Below are 23,990 nucleotides of genomic sequence, written 5' to 3' on the forward strand. Positions count from 1 at the left end.
GCATGCTAACCAGCTAGCACCGGCCCATCCTGTCTTGTCATACTCAAAAACCTCCTCCTCACAACATCATATCATACCTGGAGTCTTAGCAGGTAGTCTACAGTACTAATGATGATGTTGACTGTAGTCGTGTTCCCTGTCTGAGTCCTCAGGAAGTTCTGAAAATCTAAAACAGATGTTAAAATGAGATCACTGGTTGCAGAGACGTACATCGACACCACCCGGCCTACTCTCAAACTGTCTTGTTTAGAGTCGTGCATCTCCTTTAATTCTGGTTTATGGAAATGTGTCCACCTACCATTGTTGTGGCCCTCACAGAGAAGCTGCAGAAACCTAAAGAGATCCTTAGTGAACTCATCATCCTGCAGTACCTTGGAACCTGAGGACAGGAAATGAGATTAACTGTCCCTTTCAGTGGCAAGAAGGTCAGAGACCCATCATTTTAATGTCAGTACAGGCATCAGGGCTTGCATAGCTTTCACTTCCTCATAAAGCTGCTGTCTAGTCGTCAAAGGGCATTAAATTATGTGCACTATAGTCGGGGCTCAGAACACACAGACAAGGTATAATGCATCATTTCACAAATTAAAAAAGGGTTTATAATAGGAATAAAACTGAGCTTTATCGTTTAACGCCAGCAAAGCTTTGTTGGATCGTACAATCAAAGCTTTGGGAGATTTATTTCTTATTATACGCTGGTTAGTATTGTTAAAATTAATTAAAATAAAAAGGTCTCACACAAATGACAAGCACTGACTTCTTACAAAAGAAGTGTAAGGAAAGTGGAGAGATTTGAGTCAGTTTGGGGTACCTGACCCTGGACTGAACAATCTATCCAGATGTCAGAAGAGCATGCATGCGTTCCTTCAGTCCAAGGTACAAAAGAAAGTGGTTGTATTGCATTCAGGGCAAGGGAGGAAGAGGAGGAGGAGGAGGAGGAGGGGGAGGAGGATGGTGGGAGAGGGGGGGAAGGGGCTAAACGGAGAGCAATCAAGATGTCAGCATTGCATAGAATGAGTAGAATCTAAACCATGTATTTACCCCGCTCACTCACGTTGACTGCGACCGATGAGATAAAAAACATGATCGGAGGGAAAACAAACAAACAAAACAAAAAGCAGACATAAGCAAAGGAGAAGACATTGATATTCAATCAGAAGAAGTAGGAACAGGAGAGAATGATAGCGCTATAGAAATATCTTTACATACTCACATTGATTTGCGACATTGACATGCGGCTACCATTAAACAAAGTCTTAAAAGTACAGTCTGCTCGCTAGGGCAGGTGTTTAGACTACAGAGTACCAGACTAACAGTTACCATCACTTATGCCTGAGCTTATGAAGTGGAAATGGGCTGGAATATGCATGAGAAAAATATATTTATATACTGTATGCTACCCATCAGATCAAATAGAGAGCTCTGATTAAAAGTGGATTTTTATGTGGATATATGACTGTGAGTGCTTTTTACGTGGCAGACAAGGCCGAGACAGGACTTAGACATACAGTAGCACAGGTTTACCTGCATGACGATGACGTACAACATGACACATGAGACACACTTGTGACGTGGAGATGGGCTCGTAGAACAGACTAGAGAGTAGATTTTTTCGTCGAGCTAATGCTGCGTCGTTTGTCCGGCAGCCTGACTAAAAAACAATGGCGCCATGAGGCTGAATGAGACACATCATGTCACGGTAAAGCTTGCGCTTTGATTTGGGCTGTGGTGAAGAAGAAGGTCCATCTGCTGCACAAATAAAGCTAAAGATTTCATGTAAGCTGTTTCATTTTATTTCTGAGGTACTCTCAGATCAGCATTTGGCAACAACACAGTATAACTGTAAAATTGAGGTTCTGTCTGTACTGCGCTTTTTATTACAAAGTATAAAATAATACTGTGGCGCAGATATTGACTTGTATGTTTTTAATTCATTGCCACAAATAATATACCATGTATTGCTTTGCATCAGCGTGATTTAAAGCCTCCTGGAAGAGGACGAATCAATCACTTATATTGCTGACTGTTTACCATGTTTATTATCCTCACTTACTTGATCCTTCTTCAGTAACCATCCCCAGACCTTCAGCTTTATTTTGCCTTTCAAAAGCATTCAAGTCGAGGACACTGGGGGAGAGAAAAGACAACGTCTGACTTACACATTTCTGCACATTTAAAGGGGCACTACAGCTAATTTAGTACTACACTTCCATTAAAGCTACCCTGTGGGGTAGAGAATTAGACTGCTTGCAAATAAACATGAATGTAAACAATGCAGGTTTCACACTTTGAAGATAAATCTGATTTGCAAATGCTTTAAGAGAGTCTGTCAGACCTAAAGGATACATGCAATGCATTTTTGGTAAGAAACACTGAATGTAAATAGAACAGAGCTCCACAGAGCACCTTTAAGTTGGGGGACTCACAAGAGACCCTTTAAAATAAAATGGTCACAAATTGACTGCAATATTCTGACTTTTGGCTCATAATATAGGTTAAGCTCTAAAAACACTGGATCCTATACTTCCCATAATGCAACCAAGAGTTTATTTTCATTAGCGCTTCTCTCGTTGGTAAGCACATAGGTCTTTCAAACTTCAAAGCTCCACTTTCAGGGGCTTTCTGTTCTATATTTTTGTAGCCAAACCTCAGTTAAAATAAATATTACATAGATATAGTACAAACTGTTAATTAATTAACTGTCAATTGACCTTTCTGTGTATAAATGGTGGAGTTGCCCTTTAAATAGCAGTTGAGAAATAAAAACATAGTAAATCTGGTTCTGGCTTCATTACCTGCAAGACATCATCAGTCCAGACAAACTTTTGAAAAAGCCAACGTCTCTTTTTTCCTTCAGGTAATCCAGCATTTTCTGCAAAAAGATAAAAGCACAGTAAATACTTGCCTGATGCTGTTGATACGATACAAATTCTGCATCCCGACTGAAGCGTACCTGCTGGACCAGTATGTTTCCCCCGTTGAGGATGGAGATGCCTAGCTTGAGGGTGAAAGTAACGATAGCACCGAGTCGACCTGATGAGCACAGAATCAAATATTTAACATCTGCTCTACCAGGTGGAAGTTACAAGAAGGCAGACAGATGAGTGTGTGTTTTCTTACCTTTGCTGGCACTGATCATCTGAAGCACCATCTCTGCAGCACCTCGATCATGTAGTCTGGCTTGCTGATACAGCATCTTTTGCTTCTCCATTTCCTTTTCCTGTATTCAATATGAAAGGCAAACAGATTTGTCTGGGTTTGAACATTGTAGGGAACATTTGGCATAGTTTAGGTACACAACTCATCTATATAAAAAAGGTCTACTCGTTTTTAGACGTTTTAATGCATATTTCCTACATACTATATCTTTAAACATGAATATAAACAATGTAGGTTTCAAACTTGAAGAAAAATCTGATGCGCAAATATTTCATAAGGAAGGAAATGCATTAAACATGTTTGTTAGAGCTAAAGTATACACATAATGTGTTCTGGTAAGAAACACTGAATGTTAACAGAAACTAGGTTCACAGGGCACCTGAGACACTTTGAAATATAATATAATGGTTAAAAATGATAATACGGTGACCAAAACATCTGAATGTGAACCAACAACATAAGTGAAACGCAGATCAGTCGTCCTGAGAAACCAACAGCACCTCAAACGTTTTCTCCTTTCCTTCCTCTTCTTCCTCTTCTTCACCTTCAGCACAGCTCTGAAAGAGAAAGCAGGATGTCAAACCTGAAAGATTTTGCTGTACGGTATACACTTAAGTGAAAGCAATGTTGAGAATGAGAATGGAGTACCTTTGCCATCATGTCTGCATATGCAATGTACAAGGGATCCTCTTCTATAGAACTAACAAGAAAGAAGATACATGGTGGTTAAACCTTGTAATGCAGCAAGACAACAACAAAAAAACTGCTTGTGTTTCTCTCCTAGTTTGAAATATTTGCTGATGATTTAGCTTAATGCAGCTCTTTATTGGCTGAGACGCAGGCCAAAACCATTATGGAGCACAGATGGAGCAAAGCGTTGGTGCCAGGTGGCCAGGTGTGTGTGACACTGAGTGTGTGTTCACCTGCACTCAGTCAGAGCGTTGTGGCTGAAGTGTAGAATGAGCTGGTGAAGCGGGTCCGGCTGCTTTCTGATCTCCTCCTCCTCCTCTTCCTCCACTTTGGGCTGCGTTTTCTGGACAAAGTCGCACAAGTAAATCCTGGAGCTCGGGCGTGTCGCATCAATATCAACTACAAAGTGCAGTTACTGTACATCACTTACCTTCGGAGAATCAGGCTGTATCAGAAAACAGGCAGTAATAGGATACACTGACAACATGCAGACTAGAAACCACGAGCACACACATGCTGGCACACACACCTACAGTGGATGATGTTCAGCAGTGTTAAAAGGTGGCGAATGGAGTTAAGCATGACTCTCCATGAGCCCTTTTCACACGTTATCATAGACTTCCTATGATAAACAACTCATGACAGCGGACACAGTGGAACTATTTTTCTGTGGGGTTTGCTGCGAGTGTGTGTGTTTGCTAAAAGTTCTCCATCTGTCACAGCCTTAACTTTTTATGTGGTGCCCTGTGGCTTTCATTTCAAGTAATGTGGAGAAGATATGACTGTTATAAGGACCTAAGGAAGATTAGATTTTCAAAAAAGTTGTATTAATTCAAATTTTTATCTCCATTTCATTATTGAAAAAGAGAAAGAAAAAAAACACACCCACTGGCACAGTGGGGTTTGTTGAGTTCCAGCGTGCCTTCATGATTGTCTCCAGATAAGAAAACTTAATTTGTTGAACTATTCCATGAATCCTTCAAGCATTTTTAATCAAGCTACGCATATTGTGCTCTAAATCATCATGGGCTGCGAAGTGCAAAATATTTCTGAAGCACTTTTGTGAAGTTGTTAAGAAAGCTGTGTTTCTTTTACTTTCCCTACACACTCAATGCATGGTTGTGATGATTTATGACTGTTAATATTTCAAGAAAGACATCACAACTTTCAGAAATGTCATTGGTAAGTCGAAGCATCGTGGCAGGATGCCAACTTACCGAATGTTGGATGGGACACAGTGGTCAAACTACACCAGCTGGCTCTGACATCAGCGGTGATGTCATGCTTGCCACAAAAATGGGTATCAAGTTGAAAAAACATCATGTGGATGACTGAGTGCAAACCCGGTGGTAACGTGGTGGGGTCGGGACGCTTTCAAGCACTTTAAACAATGACACATCGGAGGAAAGCGGTGCTGTCGGGGGCGACGCTTAGCTTCCCACAGCACATGGGTACCAACAAGAGGGCACGGCTGGGACGACACAAGTACTTACTGCAAGATCCTGCACTAGCTTCTCCTCAAAGGAGTACTCCTCTGTTTCTATCCATATTCTCTGATAGGCCAGGAGGAAGAGGTTAATAGAGCGATGCCTAAGGAAGGGTGAGAGGAGACCAGCCTGGGTTAGATAGGAGCAGAGCAAAGGAGGGGAGAAGTGTCTTTAGGCAAGGTTAATACTGGTTAGTTTTGGGTGCTGGCACATCCAACTGGTCACCTGAGAGGAAATGTTGTTCAAAGTCTAATCCTAAACTCTCATCAGCAGGCAGAAAATGCAATTCCGGATAAGATTAATGAGCTGATCTAAGTACCCATGTATCTGCACATCAACAACAGTTAAGGGATATTTTGACATTGAAGGAAATGTACTTATTTGCCCTCTTGCAGAGAGTTAGATGAGAGTATGAATGCAAATCTCCTGCCTGTAAACTACATATAAAGCTACAGTCAGGAGACAATTAGCTTAGCACAAAGATTGAAAGCAGGTGGAAACAAATAAAAAATCTACTTATAAGCACCTCTAAAGCTCATCTGTTTTAGTACAGACTAAACAAACAAACTTACTGCTGTTTCCACCTGTTTCCAGCCTATATGCTACGCTAAGCTAACTGCATGTTTGTTCTTGCTTCATATTTAGCATACAGACAGGAGGGTGGTATCGGTAACTACGTTCACATGCACACTAATTTTCCACTATCATTCCATATATGACGATATTTCAAATTAGATATGGGTCATACAAACAGTGTATTCTGTTTGGATATTCTGCATCAGACATTATTTACAATGTAGCACTTTTGGGAAATGCTGATTTAATTCAGGTCTTAAGAGCATTTTTTGGAAATGTATACAGAATATGTGTCTCAATTTGGGTTTTTATCATAGCTTAGCAGTAATAATATATTTTTTTTCAGAATAAGGGCAAAAACCTCAATATTTTGTGCATGTAAATGAAATCAATCTTTTCTCGTCTAACTTCCAGCAAGAAAGCAATTCACAAAAATTCCCCAAATTCCTTCAAAGCACCTCATCTGCATAACTGTACCGATGTGGACCAGTGGAAAAACCAGCGGGAAAATCTGAATGGGAGTTAAATCTGTGGCATACACCGTGCCTGGAGGAGAAGGAGGGGTAGTTAAGAGAGATATGCAAAGTCATACAGTAGCAACACTGGGTCAGCACTACGTTACCGTCAGCATGGAGAGCAGACTGTCATAGTCTGTGTTCTCATGCATTATCTCCAGCCAAATATGTCGGTAGGCATTCAGGAAGTAATTATTATTTTTGTGCCTGAGGGAAGGAGGTACAATAGAGTGTGACACTGAGGAGAGAACAAAGGCTGAATAGAGAAACAACAGAGAAGAGATGACATCTGAATGCGTGAAACTCGACATTTATCCAGGAGCTCAAACACAAATCTATTACCCAAAACAAAAACAATCAATTGTGCGCACACTGTAAATACTGTCTAATAATAATTAACTCTGATGTGTCATATTTCACTGTCAACAACTCTGAATAAATGAGTCATGCTGTCAGGGAGGCGGGCGGTATCGTCTGAGCACATATTGAAGATGGCCACCTCCAGGTTGGGCCTCATAATTGTTTTCCTCCCTACTGTAGCTCTCTGCCTGACTTCCTGTGATTGAGTTACAGAGCAGCAGGGCATGAAATTGCTAGTGTCCCTTTTTTTTTCTCCTCCTTGATAACAGCTGCGGGCCAGACATTTGTCCTACAAATGCAGGGAGGGAGGCTGTGCATTAATGCAGGGTCAGAACCCAGGAAGAGAAAAAATAAGAGTTGTGAGTCAGACAGAAGAAGAAGAAAGTGTGGTGGTATTTGGCCAGCAAACACAGAGGTGATGTTAGAACACTCGCCACACAATCTCCCATCTGCTGGTTGTACCACGGGGAGCCTCTCTGATGCTGAATGTGTGGTGTCATCCTGGAATCATCATTATGCGGCATGATTTTAGGCTAAAAACAGCACAACAAGGACGTAGGTGTTATGTATACCGTCGTACCTCGGCAGATTATAAAGTGGAGCCATGCGGAAGCAGGCGACGACCGCTCGCTTCCTCTGCTTTGAAAGCAACTTCTGCCATACACACTTCTTGGATCTCAGTGGCTGCTCCACCTGATGACAATGACAGAAGATTACGTGATTAATCAACACATTTTCTGTCAGGTAAACCTCAGAAAAAAAACTGTCTCTGATAACTGAGAGCTGTCGTTTTTACGAGGTTTTTTTTGTTCAGTGCCAGTGGGTTGTTTTTTTTTTCTTTTCGGATTTGGTGACTCATCGTGAACCTGACTGTGCATAAGTGAAAGGAGATGTGCAGGAGAAAGCCCAGTGCAACTTTGCCGTGGAGGATCACTGCAATTTGTTTGAACACCGATATCAAGCGCAAGGTGCACACTTGCTTTTCATTTTGGCTGAACCAACCACAGAAAAGAGGAAAAGATAGCTTCCATGAGTTGCATGAGCTTTCATTATGTGCTGTGATGAATGAAATAAATGTGTCTTTCCCAGTGATGGCCCAAACAGCCCACTCACACTCGGCCCAAATGCAGCAATAAATTGCGGTCCACATGTCGCCCAGATCTGGTAGCCACAACATGGGTACTACTGTAATGACACAGCACTGGGACCTGGGCCAGAATAGGGACAGCTATAATCAGCTAAAATATTGCACCCATGTTCTGACTACCAGGTCCAGGCCACCTGTGGACCATAATTCATTGCTGTATTTGGGCTGAGTGTACAGAAGTGGGCTGTAGTGAACAATTTCTGGGAGTGTTAACATTACATTGGGCAATAAATATAACATCACTGGTCTTTGTCAGCATATTTAAAGTGCCATTAAGCTGTATGTTTGGTGACGCTGCACCTTCACAAGTGTTTAATGAAACAATCGCCCCTGAGTTTCACTCACAGCTCACAATATGTTTGAGTATATACAGCATAAATGTTTGAGGCCGACCTGCTCCAGGTTGAAGACAGCAGCAGAGATCCTCTGGATACGGTCCACCACCCTGTCAGGGTCTGGAGGCCCCTCACTTCGCATTGCTATGTCCTTGTACAGGTTTAGCTGCCACCTCACTGCAGGGTCCTCCGACTGAAAAGGTGTCACAAAGAAGCATGATAAATACAGTTTATTAGAGCCCAACCAATACTTGATTTAAAAAATTCCAATAGATATATCGGCAAATAGACACATTTTTTGCAATGATTCCTCAAACACTTGGGACAAATATATGTAGCAGAGGCAGGATATTTTAGACTCTAACAGTAACCTTTATTGTCTAAAATGACTGCACTGAAACAGTAAACTTCACTGGGGATTTAATAATTAATAAATTACCCCTAGCATTATGATCTCTCTTAGAAAAAAAAGAAAAAGTTTTCAAATCAGTGCATATCAGACAAAATACACGCAAATACAATATATCTGTGCTAGACAAATATCGGCTGATAGTATTGGTCAGGCTCTACAATAAATACAGCCTTTGGAAGCTTGTAACCCCTGACAGTCATTATATCGATTTTCGAAATGCTCACCTTTACTCGAAGATGCAGATTCTGCCGAATATGATCTTTGACCTCCTCGTCTGTGTCTCTCTATTAAACAATAGCAAGAATAGGGACACAAACATGTATGTAGCTATTTGAAATGAGTGTTCCTGTTTGAGTGTAAGGATACATTATAGTCACATAAAGAGTTGTCTCACCAGGAGGTAGCGAGTCTTGGCTAGAGAGATGAGCTCCTGGTCTCCCGGGGTACACATGTTGAGGCCGATCGGCAGCATCTTCTTCAGAGCGGCCACAATCAGCGACGTCTGGATAGAGTAGAACTCGCCACGTCTTTTCTTGTGTCTCCTCTCCTGATCTTGTCCCCCAGACTGACAAAAAATCATGATATTAACCTTGAGACAACACAAAGTGGTGAATTAAAAAAAAGCTTTGTCGGCTTAATAAGCTGCTTTTGAGGTAATTCATTATATTGTCCCCTTTTTGCTTCCTTTCAACTTCTAACTTGATACCTTACCAGTATTTTATTGGAGCATACTTCACAGTGGGAGCACTCACACTGTATTTGAACAAAAGCCAGAGGCAACCGAGGCAAAATCTGTGACCAGGCTGAATCTGTGCCACTGAAGCATTAAAAAGTTTCACACCTCAGCTGAAAAGTAGAGCTAGCAGACTGCCTCTGTTAGGAAAGCGAGATGTTACCAGTGACTCACACTTTGGAGCCAAATTGAAGCAGCTGGCTCGGTGAAAACACTCATTTCCATATTGATATGTATATATATATATACACACTGACACACACACAAACATACACACACTTACCACACATCAACCACAACATGGTATACACAGCTCGAGCTAACTGTTGGCCAAACACACCAGGGTATCACAATCCATCAACGGCAAACACACCAGAGATCACATGATTTGTTACAGGAGGGTTGAGCCTCATTACTCCAGATGAGACGTGTTCCGCCCATAAGGGAATGAGCAATGACCAAAGTTACCATGTCACACATGGTGATGAATGGAGGCCACAAATAATCAGGTGACACGATACTGTATATAACTATACTATAGACTATATAGCACAGCGGCACAAGCTATTGGCTTTTCTGCATGGCGACTGCAGCACGTAAGCCAATAAGCTGGCAGGTAAACAGCTCATGCACTGCATCACTCTACCTTTTCCTTAAACGACTGTTTGAGACAGAGAGAGAGAGAGACAGAAAGAGAAAGACAGATAGAGAGGAAACGATGAGAGGAGGGTTAATGGGCGCGCACAGTCCTCACGTGGACGTGCACTGCAATGAAAAGCATTTGTTTGCCTTCAGACAGCTAAACCAGGCAGACAAGAAATCAAATGTTATGACCCTCGTACATCTGAGAAGGGCTGAAGGTATGGAGGAATATTTGTCTACTGAGGGATGAATGTTAGTTTCTGTCATTTAGCGTAACAAGCATGCATGAATAAATTCATACACGCACACAAACACACACAGTCATAAGTCAGAGTCAGTCATGATCCTGCTTATTTCTGGAACTTTGTCAATTGAAAGGTAAAGGTGCTTTGACACGCGACTAAAAAGGTTTTAACCTGCTGCCGGAACAAGGACATAAAGTTGATGTTGTGGAAAAATACAAAGCCTACCTTAGACATCTTTGTTTTGTTATCTCCAGTCAGGAAGGAGAGGTTATTGATTTCATTCTGGACCACAAAGTTCTGCTCTTCTCTTTTGAAATTCTGGTGAAAAATGTCAAAGAAAGATCGCTGTGATTCATCTGTGTTCGAATTCATTAAGCTTGCCTGTTTTTGTAGCTAAACAAGAATGGAGATGAGAGAACTTACATGTGACTTGCACCAGAGGATAAATATCTCAGCGACCATTCTGAAGAGCTCGTTGGAGTCAGCGTCTGGTTCTTTCAGCCACCTGGACCTGCAGTGAAAGAGATTAATGCGTCCTCACTAACACCTGCACTATTTCTTCCTAAATGCCCCTTAAAAACAACTCCACTCAGTGAGCTCACCTGTTGTTGTCCACGTAGCGGATAAGCATGGGGTAAAAGGCATACAGGTCCCTGCAGAGCACGGCGAACTCATCCAGGATGAGCAGCTCAGCCTCCTGAGTGTCTCCCTTACTGTCTGCCTTCAACAGCTCCTCCTCAGAAACCACCTTCACCGTCTTCTTCTTCAGCTTCTCCAGCGTAGGCAGGAAGTGGCTCTTGAGGAGGTCTGCACGGGCTTTGCTAATGATGGGTTGCACGTATACTGAAAGAGAGAGAAAATGTGACTTTATTATAGTTGTTCAATTTGAAATTTGTAGGTATACTGGGAAATATTTTTCATTTTCAGCAACATTTTCACATGAATAATACATAATTTTTAACTTGTTCCAAAAATAGTTTACTTCATGAGCATTTAACCATAAAAGCTTTTACATTTGCCAAATTTCCTTTCCTAAACTCAAATATGTAGCCCTTCTAATTCATCTTTTCAAGTGGGAGCGCTTGCATTTTTTGGAATGATTCAAATAAAACAGGGTAGTTTGCATGAACAGTGAAAGCCTTCAAGGCTATATTTAAAACACTGTCATCTTGAAAATAAAAACATAAGGCTCATCACAGTGCAACCAGTGCCCACCCGCAATCCTCTTCATCCACGAGGCCTCATCAATGCCCAGGTTGTTGTTGAGGATCTTGAGGATGTTGCCCAGGATGAGGCTGAGGTGCTCCGAGGTGACGGTGGTGCAGCAGACGCTGCCCCCGCTGGCTGGCTGGTTCTCAGGCCCCCTCTCCCACCAGTAGGACAGGTAGTTACACAGCATGGGCAGCACCACCTCGATGACGTGAGGCATCTCCGTGTAACGCGCTCCAGACTCAGCCATGTCATTGATGTCCTTTGTCAGGCCGTCCAGCCGTGGCATGCCGGGACACATCTCCTCGACTGAGTCTGGTATGCCTAAGACTGAACGCAGCACGAGGGGATTCACATGTGATTACAACAATGTTTACATTATCAAATTATGTTTTTCTTACTATATATTTGGTGTGTTTCCTCAATCTGAAATGCTGTCATGTGAGAAGATTTTGCACATACACAGTACAGACTTGCACATAAAGTACAAAGTATGATTAAATGTAGGAAAAATATACATCATCCTTTTCTTATACTTTAGAACATCTAAGAATGATAAGAAGGTTGTAAAGAAGGACAAGCTCATTATCCATAATAATAGCTGTTTGATTTGCCGCACCTGGTAATAAACCCTTCTATTTTAGAATAATTACGCATGACTCACTGGCTCGATCTCTGGCACTCTTAGTATTAAAGACGGAGCAGGGGTTGAACGTGTTGAGCAGCGGCTCCAGGAAGGCTACAGGCATGGCTCCAGCCAGGGTGGCCAGACAATGACCGAGGGCTGGTAGCTGTCTGAGGGACACAGGGGAGGAGGAGAGTTGGTGAAAGCTGCATCAAATATCAGTACGTTTCTTCACTGAGGTTTTAAACAATTAGCACAATGTGATGACGACAATGAGATACCTTTCTACGTAGATGTTTTTCCCAGTGCCCAGCGCATAGAGACTGGTCAGGATTCGATAGCAGGATACTTGGACATCGTCCACTGGAAAAAGAAAAACAAAAGAAAGATAAAAAAAAAAATTAGCTGTGCTAATAGTATAGCAGTGTTTTGAACTGAATGCCAATATCATATTAGCATGCTAACATTCTCACAGAGAGAGAGAGATGTTAGCATGTGGATGTTTAGCAGACCAGTGTTTACCATGTTCATCATCTTCGTTTAATGTGTTAGCATGCTACCTGATTATGAAACAAATTTGTTTGAGTTATCTTGAGGAAGTACAGCTGAGGATAGTGATGAGTGTCACCAAAATTATTTCAGCTTATCCTGAGTGGGACATGAATATCTGGACCACAACTTATGGTAATCCATCCAATAGTTGTTGAGACATTTCACTAAAAGCCAGAAGGGACTACATTTTGGTGGTGTTACAAGAAAAGTCAAAGGCTCACCAAAGTAACAGGGATACATCCTCTGGGAACCATGAATGTCAAACAAAATATTGTACCAATCTATTTCATAGAGCTTGAAATACCTCAGTGGATCACAATGACCTGCTGGTAGCACTAAAAAAAAGTTAGGGGATCTAATATCCTGTATAAAGATTGATCGTCTAGAGATCATGAATATCTGTATCAAAGTTCATGGCGATCTATGCAACAGGTGTTGAGATACTTTAGTCTGGACCAAAGGTGGTGGACTGACCAATCTGAAATGTGGATGTCCAACAACAGCCACCATAAAAGCCAATGATTATGGACTAAGCATTGTGAAAAGTTATTTTGCTGTTCCATGGTGTGAGGACGTAAGAAGCATGTAATCACTGCTTTAAAATAAACTTAACACTGACACTTGACACCAGTTTTTTAGCAGCCTCTCGCACAACATGTTTGATCATTCTTTTGCCGTCAGGACTCACAAAGCAGGTCGACTCCAAAGTGGTGTTGAGTGATGTGCTCAAACAGAGCGGTTAAAATGGGGAGCAAAGCCACAGTGGTGTAGTTGATATTCTGAGACACCCCTTTCATCTGCGAGCGAGAGTGAGTGAACTTCCCCAGCTTCAGGTTCTCGAACGTCTTCTCCAGGTCCTCTGCGGCGTTCTCAAAGAACGTCCTGAGCCCCACCCTCACCAGCTCCGAGCCCGACTTCATCACCGTTCTGTTGGAGTGAAAGGGAGCGTGATTAACGACTGAAAACCAAATGAGGAGATATGCAAGGGCAGAGCTATAATAAACCACTGGATACCCTTTGGTATGCAAAGGACAACACTGTTTACCGACAGCGGGACACGCTCACTATGAAAATACATCAATCTCACAGTCTGTGAAGGTTTCAGTCATGAAATACGAGACATGAGCGTCAACCTTACACTGAAACATCAATGATTCATTTGAGGAATTAGGTGGATATTTAAATCCAAGGTGAGTTTGCCAATGTTGGAGCTTAGACACATATGACACTCTGAAGTCGCACAATGCATTAATATGATTAGTCCGTCCATTTTCAGCATTTCACAGTTCATAACACTGCTAAATGAATTACCCATTGTTAAGCCTTGATGTGTCCCAGTAGGAAGGAGAAATGAAAGACAGAGTCTGTGGGCTTCGACTGTAGCTCTTCAGCACAAACGAGACACAGTAATAACACATTGCCGATTTAGCCTCATTATGCCTGAGCTGCATTAACAAACAGTACATTGTGTCTAAAGAACACTATAAGCCTTGGGCAACGCATGGTGTATGAAATTTGTTTTGCTTATTTAAATGCCAGAGAATGCTCTTTGTTAATGCCAGTGCCTCCCAAAAGACAGCGGAGTAATAACTGTTTCAAAGAAAATGCTCATGACAAATATGCTCCTCTTCAGGGTCCAACAGAGGTTAGACTCTGTTTTACACAGGAAACATGTAATTGGTTTCTCAAACAATATTTGTTTAAAGGGGCACTATGCAGTTTTGGAGAACACGTTCAAACTCAGAATTTTAATATTTACAATATCAATGAGGTGATAATACAAACTCAGAAATACTTATTTTTTCCATAACTGAATAAACAAGCTGTTCTCAGAGGAGAATAAGGTCCCCAGAATGCTGTTTGAAGCTAGAAAGGTGGCAGGGTCCGCCACATATAAACAAAGTAAGACAGTTTGAAATTGCGTTGTCCTTTAAGTTGTGTTTAAGCTAACTTCCTGTCCATTTTGCAGTTTTCTGTCCCCTCCCTCGTCTCTACGTCACCACACTAGCTCCCATTTTTCTTCGCTTTTCTTCGTGTTTGGTAGTATAAACCATCAGCTCGAACATTGGATATGGTAGCTTTCCCTGTTCAGCCATAGCCAGTAAACAGGAGGGTCCTGCTCTCTGCGCCTTCCCTGAGCAGAAACAAACAAATCTCTGTCCTGATTGGACAAAGTGAGCAGGGACACCAGAAAATGTATTTTCTCTTTTACTGCATCAGCAGAAGGAGGAGGAGAGACATGGGTTACTGACCAGACACTCTATAACAGTGATTACTGTTGGAATATAGAGATATTTAACACTTATTTAATAAAAAAAATAATGCTTACAGCAGCTTTAAAGGTGCCAGGTTCCTTGTTAGTCTTGAGTGCTGACATATTTGTACTCACCTGGTGTCCAGCGTGTGTGCCAGGATATGCAGACAGCTCACAATGGTGGTGGAGTCACTGCCTACAAGAAAACACAAAAACAATCAATGTGATGTGAACACACACTGTGAACCATGTTGAGTTGACTATCTGGACCTGAACTGAGCCTCTTATGGCAACAATGAGTTCCGGTCTGTATTTGCACACCCCGCAGCCTCCAGCCAAATAGGTTACAAGCTCAGTTGGATAAGGTTAGTGGAACATTATCTAGTTCACCACCTTAGTTGGATGTGGCATATCCAATATGGCTAAAGGCACCATGACATAATGAATTCAGTGGTTTAGTTGAATGAAGCCTTAGAATCTAAATAATCAATCATCATTTGAGTGGCAGGGGCAAAAGTTGAAACCACTCTCATGTCTGTCAAGTACATATAAAGCTACAGCAAGCAGCCAGTTAGCTTATCTTTATCATAAAGACTTGAAACGGGGAAACATCTAGTTAGGATCTGAACAAAGGCAACAAAATCAGCCTAACACCACCTCAAAAGCACAGTGATTATCACATTATATCAAGTTTATTTAATACATAATTAATACAAAAAGGTGCCATTTTACAGATAAATGCTCCAGTATTTGGTGTCTCATATTTTGCACGAAAAAGCTGACTGTAATAACACAAGACAGTTCAGTTCATGAGAACTCAAAACTCATCAACTGAAGACATGATAAAAGGAGAAGCACATACACACACACACATACACCCCTATATTGCCAAAAGTGGACTATCACTCTCACTGACCACTGAAGTGTGGACCTCTGTTTCTGGTAATTTTGATAAACCAAAAATAGAATGAAAATTTACTTTTAAGGTTTATTTTCCATAATATTACTGCAAATGTATTTTTCTAATTTGTTTTCAACAAACTGCCAATATGGGACTATGGGCTTCCATATACTGCGGTGGAGCTGTATGTACCCATTATTTCCACACACACAGACATCAGCTTACCAAAGAGAGAAATCCTATGTCTGACAAGAGCTGCCAGTTTACAAAACAGGCTGGAGGTGTGAAGGATAGACAAAGGAAGGAAATCAGTTAGTCGTTAAGATTATACGAGTTTAGGATTTTAAGTAAAGAGTTATAGTCATGCTTTAATGCTGTAGGTAAATGAAACTGTTTTGATTTTGTACCTGGTGACCATCTCTTTCTCCTTGTTGGAGGCGTAACCGCTGCTGCTCAGGTTCTTATTGGGGGAGGAGAGGAAGTAGAGAGAGTGGTTCTTGAAGTACTGGTCGATGAGAGGAAGGAGAACCTGAAAGAGGACATTGATAATGACAACATTAGATCAGGTTGATGAAAATGTATTGTAAAAGAGCTATCTATATCTGTAGAGCATCCTTATTTACATTACACCCTTACTTTGGCAAAAAACTTGATTTCTTGTTCATGAGGGGACCTGTCTGTTTTGCCACTCGCAGCCATAGACTCTGGATTGAAAACATAAAAATACATATTAAATAGTCAGTGACAAGACTACTTAAGTCTCTTATAGATCGGTCCTATGTAATATTTGCGTACCCAGGTGAGCGATGAACTCCTGAGCTGAGTCAACATATTTGAGCAGCTTCTTTAGGAACTTGTAAGCAAACCTCTTCTCCATGGAAGAAGAATCTTGCTCTAAGTCCTTCAAACCTCTGCAACACAAGAAGATATTAGCTTTAAATCAACACTTTAATACCACTAGATTTTCTTTTTACAGCATTTCATAAAGAACTCCGCTGTCAGTGCTGACGATCAAAAGGAAAAGTTATGAAGTCGTGTAAAGTTCCTGCAAGAAATCAACAAGAGAATATCAATAACTGACCTTGTGATGCTGTAGCCGTTGATCTGCAGGAAGCGGAAAAGGTCCTGGGCCTTCTCTCGATCACGGGCCTTCTCCTTGGCTGTCAGAGTGTCATAGGGCACCAACAGAGGGTGTGTTCCTCCACCTGAAACCACAGACAACCCAGTTGTTAAGTAAGATTTATCAGCCATGGCACTTGTCTGTGTCTGTGTGAAGGCAGATGGCGACATGAATTGGATGTACCACTCAGCTGAACCTATTTAGTCAAGACCAGCGAGGCAGACACATGCATATGCTCACAGACACACATAAACACAGCAACAACCGAGAGGCACTTCCACATCCACCCACACCACATATTGTCCATTCCTTCATGTTTGCAGGTATCTCTCTGTAATATGCACTGATTATGAGTGACTTCATCAGCGATTCACCTCTGCTTCCAAGGTCACTCTTTTTCTTCTTGGCCCAGATGTTATGGTAATTTTCAGCCACCACCTCCACCATCCCCTTGGACCAAAGACAAACAGTACATCTGAGTGAGGAGCACGTCTCGCCCACGCTACTCATTCACATTCAGGAAATATTCCTTTCATCTCGTATTCAGCCTGAGAGATCATTTGATGTTAACAAGAAAAAGAGTACGACGGAACAAACGTGAGGTCACCCACCTGCAATTCTCTGGATAGAACCACGCTGCTCGTGTCTATCGGGCTCGGATTGAAGCCATTTGCCTGGAGATGTTCAGAAAGACAGTGAGACACAGTGTGTTATTAGTTATAAATCAACACTTTGATAACACGAGATTTCAGCTTTAATAGCATTTGTTAAAGGATTAGTCTGTGTCTGTAGGCTTTCAGTCCATTATGCAAGGAGATTAGCAGCAAAATCAGCTTTGTGTTCACAGTAAATAACTGTGTGTCTGAATGTTTACAACTGCAAACAATAAGTGCTGACAAGTGGTACTTTCCTAAAAATAAGAAGAAAATTAAATGATAGCAGCTGAAAGCCTAGAGCAGTGATTTCCAACTCAACTGAAAAAAGATATTGTGATAAGTTAAAAACACAAAACAAATCTACAGGTTTGTGTCAATGAATAAAGTAGAAGGCCAAATAGGATTACAAACTGGTGCATTGTTTATCTTTACTATATCTACAACAACCAGCTAGTTAGTGCTAGGTCAACCCAAGTTAGTGGTAACAAATAGGGTAGGCCACACCAAATAATTAGCTCGAGGTAACTCAAATGGTCGAAACAATTTTAGATTGTTTTGAACAGAAAATAGTTGGCTAAAAGGATAGATGAACATTTGAAATAGTTAGCTAAGTTGGCAGTAATTAAGGCAAAAAACAAACAAACATAGAAATAATTAACATTAGCTAAAAATACAGTAAATAAACATTTGCTCATTTTGCTCAAAAATATACTGATTTTGAATTTATCATCATACTTCAAACCAAAGCAAGATGATTTTGAGGACAAATTGATTTATTCTACTCATTACATTAAAACAACCTTAATGGTCTGGTGATTTTTTAGAAAACAAGCACATTTAATGTTGGTGTTTGTCTCTGCCATATTCTTTGCACTGCACCTGTGAAGTCTGGGAGATTTTTCGCATTTTCTCACTCTCCCTCTGTTGTGACATGCTTTCTCCATCTTTGGTCCTGTCGATGCTCCAGCCCATTGCCAGAATGCTCTTCAGGGACTCTCTAATTGGCCATCTGTAAATCTCTTTTTCCTGAAGCACAAAGACAGAAATAGGGTATAGGGACCAAGCCCAGAAGCCTCAATTTTTCAGTTATCTCTTCAATACTAATCTTCCTCACAAATCTCACATTCAGATTCCCCTACCTTCTCTGTCAGGCCTTTGTAGGTCCTGAGCTGAGGGTGAATCTTGGCTTTCTCATCCACACAGTCTCCATATTTCCATCCCAGCAGCACCTGAGGCACAAGCACAGGGGATGTACGTGGGTGAAAGAAATCTTCATTGCATTCAGAGTCCCTTCAGGACATGATTTATCATTTGGAAGACTGGGTAAGAGATTAGGTACGCATAACAGATCAAGGAGTCATGGTACAGTCAGTTCTTGCTGTCCTCAGCTCTTGTTAAATTTTTTGACAGATGCAACAATGCAGGCTAAGCAGTTGGCACAAAAGACAGCAGAGGCCTTCTAAACAGACTAGCACAATTATTGTCAGCATGCCCAGAGTATCAATTTCAATCATAACAAAAAGGAGGCATCACCAAAAGGAACAATGCTGTGATATTGGAAAAAAGAACAATATCAAGTTATTGATCTGAACGGGTTTTTTTCACTTTGAAATGGCTGAAATTATTTCCTGATGCCTTTGAGTGCAGTATTTCTTCAAGGAGAGACATTTTAAGTGTCCTCTATTTTCCTTACAACACCCGTGACTTGCTCCGTGTCAAATACTGTGCAATTTAATACCCATTTTCCAAAGTGAAAGCTCTTATCTTTGGCCTTACCTTCTCTGCTGACCATTTCTCATGGGCATGCTCTGCGTATTTGTTGGCAAAGTGCTCAAGCTTCTCTGGAAGTGCGATGCTGGAAACAGAGTGTGACAATTAGTCAGCTTGTGTCTGCAAATGCATGTTACTGAAGTCATGTACTGTGCATAGAGATAGTACACCAGGCTGATAGAATATTCCTCATTGATGTCTGGCTTGAACATGGCTTACTTAGCGGTATTGATGGGTTTTGGGTCAAAGTTGCCCTGAGCATCGACAGAAACAGGTTTTTCCACAGTGGTGCTGATGGAGGCGTCCACGTAGTCTGGTGGCAAAGCTCCAGCTATGGCACTGAGGCAAGGCATGGCCATCTTGAAAAGCTCTGGGTCATATTTCTGCATGGGGAGAGAAACAAAGCTACAGTGTTAAAGAGCTTAAAGAGTAAACGCAAAACTTGGCTCTTTAAACTCTGTTCACGTGCGGTCGTGCAAATCGTATTCTTATTTAACGGAACACAGCTCATTTGTTTAGTTGTTCATTTAAGGCGGGACTTAAATAAAGCTGTGCAGCCTCTCCAGTCTGAGTGTATCAGTGAAGGGGCCAGCAGCAGAGACATTAATGAAGAATTATTCTAAAAGCCAGAGAACCAGCTTGCTAGAGGCTTTGGATCAATGACGGCTGTCGAGATATTGATGTTTTCAGGCCGGCCCTTAGCACAGCCTCCTTTCATGAGTGTGCATTTAGAGAGATGTGCTGAGTCCAGCCTTCTGCATCACAAACAGACCTCAAGTAATACCGCATGTGCCGATAGGTCTGTCGCATACATACGTGTTAATCAAGCCTGTGATGAATGAGGTGATTTTTATTTAACTGTTTATCACTTTTGTTACAATCTCTAACATGTTAATTACTTTTGCTTAGGAAAAGAGGCAGCCACTTTGAAACTGCAAAGGACCATAAAGGTGCACTGTGTAGTTTTAATCAGAAGAGAGAGATCTTCATTGACTGATTATTTTACGCCTAAACAGACAAAATAAACAAACTTGCTTTGTTTTCATGACTGATTAAACTGAAGAAACAAACTGACCTGAAAGGACAACACAATTTCAGACTGTTTTACTTTGTTTATATGTGGCGGACCCTGCCACCTTTCTAGCTTCGAACAGTGTTCTGGGGACCTTATTGTCCTCTGAGAACAGCTTGTTTATTCACATATGGAAAAAATAAATATATCTGAGTTTGAATTATTACCTCATTAATATTGTAAATTCTGAGTTTGAATTGCTTCTCCAAAACTACGTAGTGCCCCTTTAAATAGGAAATACAAAAAACTCACCCTCTGTGACAGAGAATCAAAAACTCCCCAGAAGATTTTCTTGGTGAGCAGCAGTTCATCTTCGGATGCTGTGCCGTAGCTGCCCCAGCCTGACGGGAGGCAGTAGTACTTCCAGTTCTGCTCATAGTGGTTGGTTAGCAGCTGGAGGACAAACACAGGGCAGAGGTCAAGACGAGCAGGGTAATAAATACACAGGATTTAGTCAGACAGGCATTACATTCTCACCACACACTGGCACAGGGCCACACATGTAGAGCAAATAGCGCCTCAAAGGAAATCAGCTCTCCCACACTCAAATGAAATCCAAATGTGTACATGGAGGTATAAAACAAGTGTGTCCACCATTTCACAGGCCAGTCACAATGTATTACATGTCCAGTATTTCTTTCGCGTGGCCAGACGGATGGAGCGGAGCAGTGGAGGCAACAAGCCTGTAATCACACAGTCCAATACTTCATCCCTTTGTTTTCCCTCCTGTATCAGCCCACTTTTCCCACACCGGATGATTAACAGCATGGGTGTGTTAAAAATGTGCACCTTTGAGAGTGTGTGTGACTGAGAGAGAGAGAGAGAGAGAGAAAGAGAGCTGAACGCCAGAACATTGAAGGCACACCTGCAATAGAGCAGGTGGAAATAAGTTGTTGGTACCTCCCCCACAGAGCTGACAATCTAATAAATTAAGGCAGTAAAGCGTTGCTAAGCAGGGACCACACAGACAAAAACAAAGGTGAGATTGTGTAGGAGAAAAGGGAAATAAAAGAAAAGGCAGACAGGAAACAAACAAGCAGAGAAATAGGCGGAAAGAGATGAAGACAAGATACAGGATGGCAAAGAAGGTGAGAAAAAAATGTTGCCCACCCTGAGAGGCATCTTGCAGTAATCAGTCAGCAAGGGCACATCAAAGACGAGGCGGCGCAGGAGCTGCTGCAGCATGGAGGGACGAAGGTGCCTGCAGAGTAAGGTGAGAAAGAGATAAGAGCGCTGCTGCCCTGGGCTGCCTTTAACCAGAACATCTTCAGACTCTAACCATTTTTGTCCTGCTAATTTACAGAAACCAGGCTCTGAGCTGAAGTTTTTTTTCGAAAGCAGATAAAAGGCGCTGTTGATCTTTCTATTCCTGCCAGCTGAGATACCACAAGTGTTTGGTCTATTATCACGAGTTTACAAAAAGGCCCACAACCTGGAGAAAACTGTTTATTCTACTAATAAAGTTTTTTTATGCTCCTCACTTGCAGACAGCCAGCAGGCACTCCTCTATAGCATCTCTCTGGGCCTTAGTGAGCGAACGGCCCTTGGAGAGGCGGTAGATGGTGTGCAGAGTGGAGTCGATGAGGGTGGCGTAGTGCTCGGTGCCGGCAAAGAGGGGGGCACAGCGGGTGAGGAGGGGTAGCAAGGCTGAGCCGATGTAGCGGTTCATGGCGAGGGCCGTCTCCGTGGTACACAGACCCTCCTGCAGAAAGAGAGGATGACAGGTCATATATAATGTGACAGTGGTGACGTTATTTCATTTAAATGCACATAATATCTTTTATGTCACTAGGGGGCTTTAAATCAAAGTGATGAAAACAAAAGAATATTTCAAAGGATGCTCTGTAATAAATAAAATGATCTTGTAAAACATGTTAGCAACAAAAAAGGGTATTGTTCTATTACATCCACAAACAACACTCAAGGGGTTGCTGCACACATGCTGCACAGATTACATTAGCACAATTTGTCAGTGTGAACAGCACCATGATTTGTCGAGAGTTGACAGACAGAGGGTTGAGTGACATTCTTAGCTTCAGCCATATTAAGACTGTTGGCCAGGTAAGACATCTCCAGAGCAAAAGAGATTCAAGCCTTCACCATGGTCTTCCCTTAATGTGAAGTTACCAGGGGTTAAACTACCTCCTGCATCGTAAACATCTTACACACACATCGGGACTCCAGCTCCCAAAAATCCCACTTCATTGCAGCCCAGGTGTTCAAAATGACTCCATTTGTGTGCTGCTGTGCTTTTTAACATATCATGTGAATATAGATTCATTTCAGCCAAAAGTCTGCATGCTATGGATTTGAGAGTTTCGACTTGAAAAAGCCAGGTTTTTGTTCATCTACTTAAAACTACATAAACTTTTAGTTCATGAGTAAAAACAAAGAACAATTACATTGATCAACCAAAGAGAAACTAATCCAATGAGGACCTCCTCATTAGTACAAAAGGTTGCCCGATATTATTGATCCTGAAAGTCTTGCTGAAGTTCATGTTACAGAGTCTGGCCATTGTCAGCTTCACCTACCGTATCCAGAGAGGTAGCGGCCCTCAGGTCAGGAAGGAAGCCCACTTCGAGCAGGTGAAGCAGAAAGCACTGGTCCTCGATGCCATACACCCTGTCCAAAAACAGCACCATGGGGGCCTTGTGATCTGGACAGAAGCTGGCTGACATGTCCGGCTCTGTCACCGACCCATCTGAGAGAGATTTAGGCAGGAGAAGGGAGGCACAAACAACACAGGTGTGGAACAGTGAAATACCCAGAGAACAGCCTACAGTACATAATTGCAAGTCCTTTCTGATAAGTGGAGTCATGTGTATTCATTAGGGCAGCAAGCAGCAGCATGCGAATGAGAGTTTTCTCACTGTCTTCACTCCTGGCCTGCTGACAAAGCCAGTGTGGCAGTGCTCTGCGCAGCAAATTTAAGAGGCGACTCTTGCCATGTTTATGCCGATCAATCAATAGAGCAAGGCAGCTCGCTATAGAAATGATCTGGCTTACTCAGAGCTACGTGCAGTAAAGCGTTGTGCTGATTAAAAAGGCATGAGCAGTGAATTGAAATCAATAACCTTTTGTCGAGCACCGAATGTGCAGACTTTCATAACCTGCACACCCTGTAGTAGCATGACAGTAAATAGGATGCGTACCTTTGTTGGTGATGGGCATTTTGAGCGGTATGCTGATAATTCCCACAAGGTCTTCAGTTGGTACCAGAGAGCGCAGGATGGCACGAATACGCAGAGCCTCACCTTTCCCCTTGTTGATGAGCTGAAAAAAACAAAAAGGAAGTGAAAACAGGAAAAATCCATCCATCGAGAAAAACAACAAATAAATACACAGTTTCCATCGAGCATACATGCATCTCTGGGGCACAACGTCCCAACAGGTCAATCAGCGCAGAGTAGAAGGACATGATGGCGTTCCCCATGTGTACCACCTCCTCCTCATCATCACCATCAGCAGACCTACCGGTGGGAAAAGTGAAGACATGAAGAGACAGGGAAGAGGACGACAATTTTTAA

At 42.0% G+C, this 23,990-nt stretch overlaps 1 protein-coding gene across 1 annotated transcript in view; it reads right to left on the reverse strand.

The window, feature by feature from the left end:
* The window catches only part of LOC141010711 (ryanodine receptor 3-like), a 112,159-nt gene that overhangs the window by 12,509 nt on the left and 75,660 nt on the right, over nucleotides 1–23,990 (reverse strand). The window contains exons 49-89 of the mRNA XM_073483798.1: nucleotides 23,825–23,933; nucleotides 23,616–23,736; nucleotides 22,995–23,164; nucleotides 21,942–22,162; nucleotides 21,571–21,661; nucleotides 20,713–20,853; nucleotides 19,608–19,771; nucleotides 19,395–19,473; nucleotides 18,758–18,847; nucleotides 18,498–18,644; nucleotides 17,574–17,636; nucleotides 17,337–17,412; nucleotides 16,924–17,047; nucleotides 16,638–16,753; nucleotides 16,479–16,546; nucleotides 16,250–16,371; nucleotides 16,068–16,117; nucleotides 15,077–15,137; nucleotides 13,376–13,614; nucleotides 12,417–12,498; nucleotides 12,175–12,305; nucleotides 11,517–11,840; nucleotides 10,904–11,144; nucleotides 10,725–10,812; nucleotides 10,527–10,619; nucleotides 10,061–10,075; nucleotides 9,076–9,246; nucleotides 8,906–8,965; nucleotides 8,328–8,462; nucleotides 7,368–7,480; nucleotides 5,343–5,439; nucleotides 4,083–4,192; nucleotides 3,808–3,859; nucleotides 3,660–3,716; nucleotides 3,121–3,220; nucleotides 2,954–3,033; nucleotides 2,796–2,872; nucleotides 2,054–2,127; nucleotides 1,042–1,059; nucleotides 299–379; nucleotides 78–166 (exon numbers count right to left, since the gene is read on the reverse strand). Coding sequence (XP_073339899.1) covers nucleotides 78–166; nucleotides 299–379; nucleotides 1,042–1,059; nucleotides 2,054–2,127; nucleotides 2,796–2,872; nucleotides 2,954–3,033; nucleotides 3,121–3,220; nucleotides 3,660–3,716; nucleotides 3,808–3,859; nucleotides 4,083–4,192; nucleotides 5,343–5,439; nucleotides 7,368–7,480; nucleotides 8,328–8,462; nucleotides 8,906–8,965; nucleotides 9,076–9,246; nucleotides 10,061–10,075; nucleotides 10,527–10,619; nucleotides 10,725–10,812; nucleotides 10,904–11,144; nucleotides 11,517–11,840; nucleotides 12,175–12,305; nucleotides 12,417–12,498; nucleotides 13,376–13,614; nucleotides 15,077–15,137; nucleotides 16,068–16,117; nucleotides 16,250–16,371; nucleotides 16,479–16,546; nucleotides 16,638–16,753; nucleotides 16,924–17,047; nucleotides 17,337–17,412; nucleotides 17,574–17,636; nucleotides 18,498–18,644; nucleotides 18,758–18,847; nucleotides 19,395–19,473; nucleotides 19,608–19,771; nucleotides 20,713–20,853; nucleotides 21,571–21,661; nucleotides 21,942–22,162; nucleotides 22,995–23,164; nucleotides 23,616–23,736; nucleotides 23,825–23,933 — 4,540 coding nt within the window. The remainder of the gene's footprint in view (nucleotides 1–77; nucleotides 167–298; nucleotides 380–1,041; nucleotides 1,060–2,053; nucleotides 2,128–2,795; nucleotides 2,873–2,953; nucleotides 3,034–3,120; nucleotides 3,221–3,659; nucleotides 3,717–3,807; nucleotides 3,860–4,082; nucleotides 4,193–5,342; nucleotides 5,440–7,367; nucleotides 7,481–8,327; nucleotides 8,463–8,905; nucleotides 8,966–9,075; nucleotides 9,247–10,060; nucleotides 10,076–10,526; nucleotides 10,620–10,724; nucleotides 10,813–10,903; nucleotides 11,145–11,516; nucleotides 11,841–12,174; nucleotides 12,306–12,416; nucleotides 12,499–13,375; nucleotides 13,615–15,076; nucleotides 15,138–16,067; nucleotides 16,118–16,249; nucleotides 16,372–16,478; nucleotides 16,547–16,637; nucleotides 16,754–16,923; nucleotides 17,048–17,336; nucleotides 17,413–17,573; nucleotides 17,637–18,497; nucleotides 18,645–18,757; nucleotides 18,848–19,394; nucleotides 19,474–19,607; nucleotides 19,772–20,712; nucleotides 20,854–21,570; nucleotides 21,662–21,941; nucleotides 22,163–22,994; nucleotides 23,165–23,615; nucleotides 23,737–23,824; nucleotides 23,934–23,990) is intronic.

This window comes from Pagrus major, chromosome 16 (genome assembly GCF_040436345.1).
Source record: "Pagrus major chromosome 16, Pma_NU_1.0".
Lineage (NCBI taxonomy): Eukaryota > Metazoa > Chordata > Actinopteri > Spariformes > Sparidae > Pagrus > Pagrus major.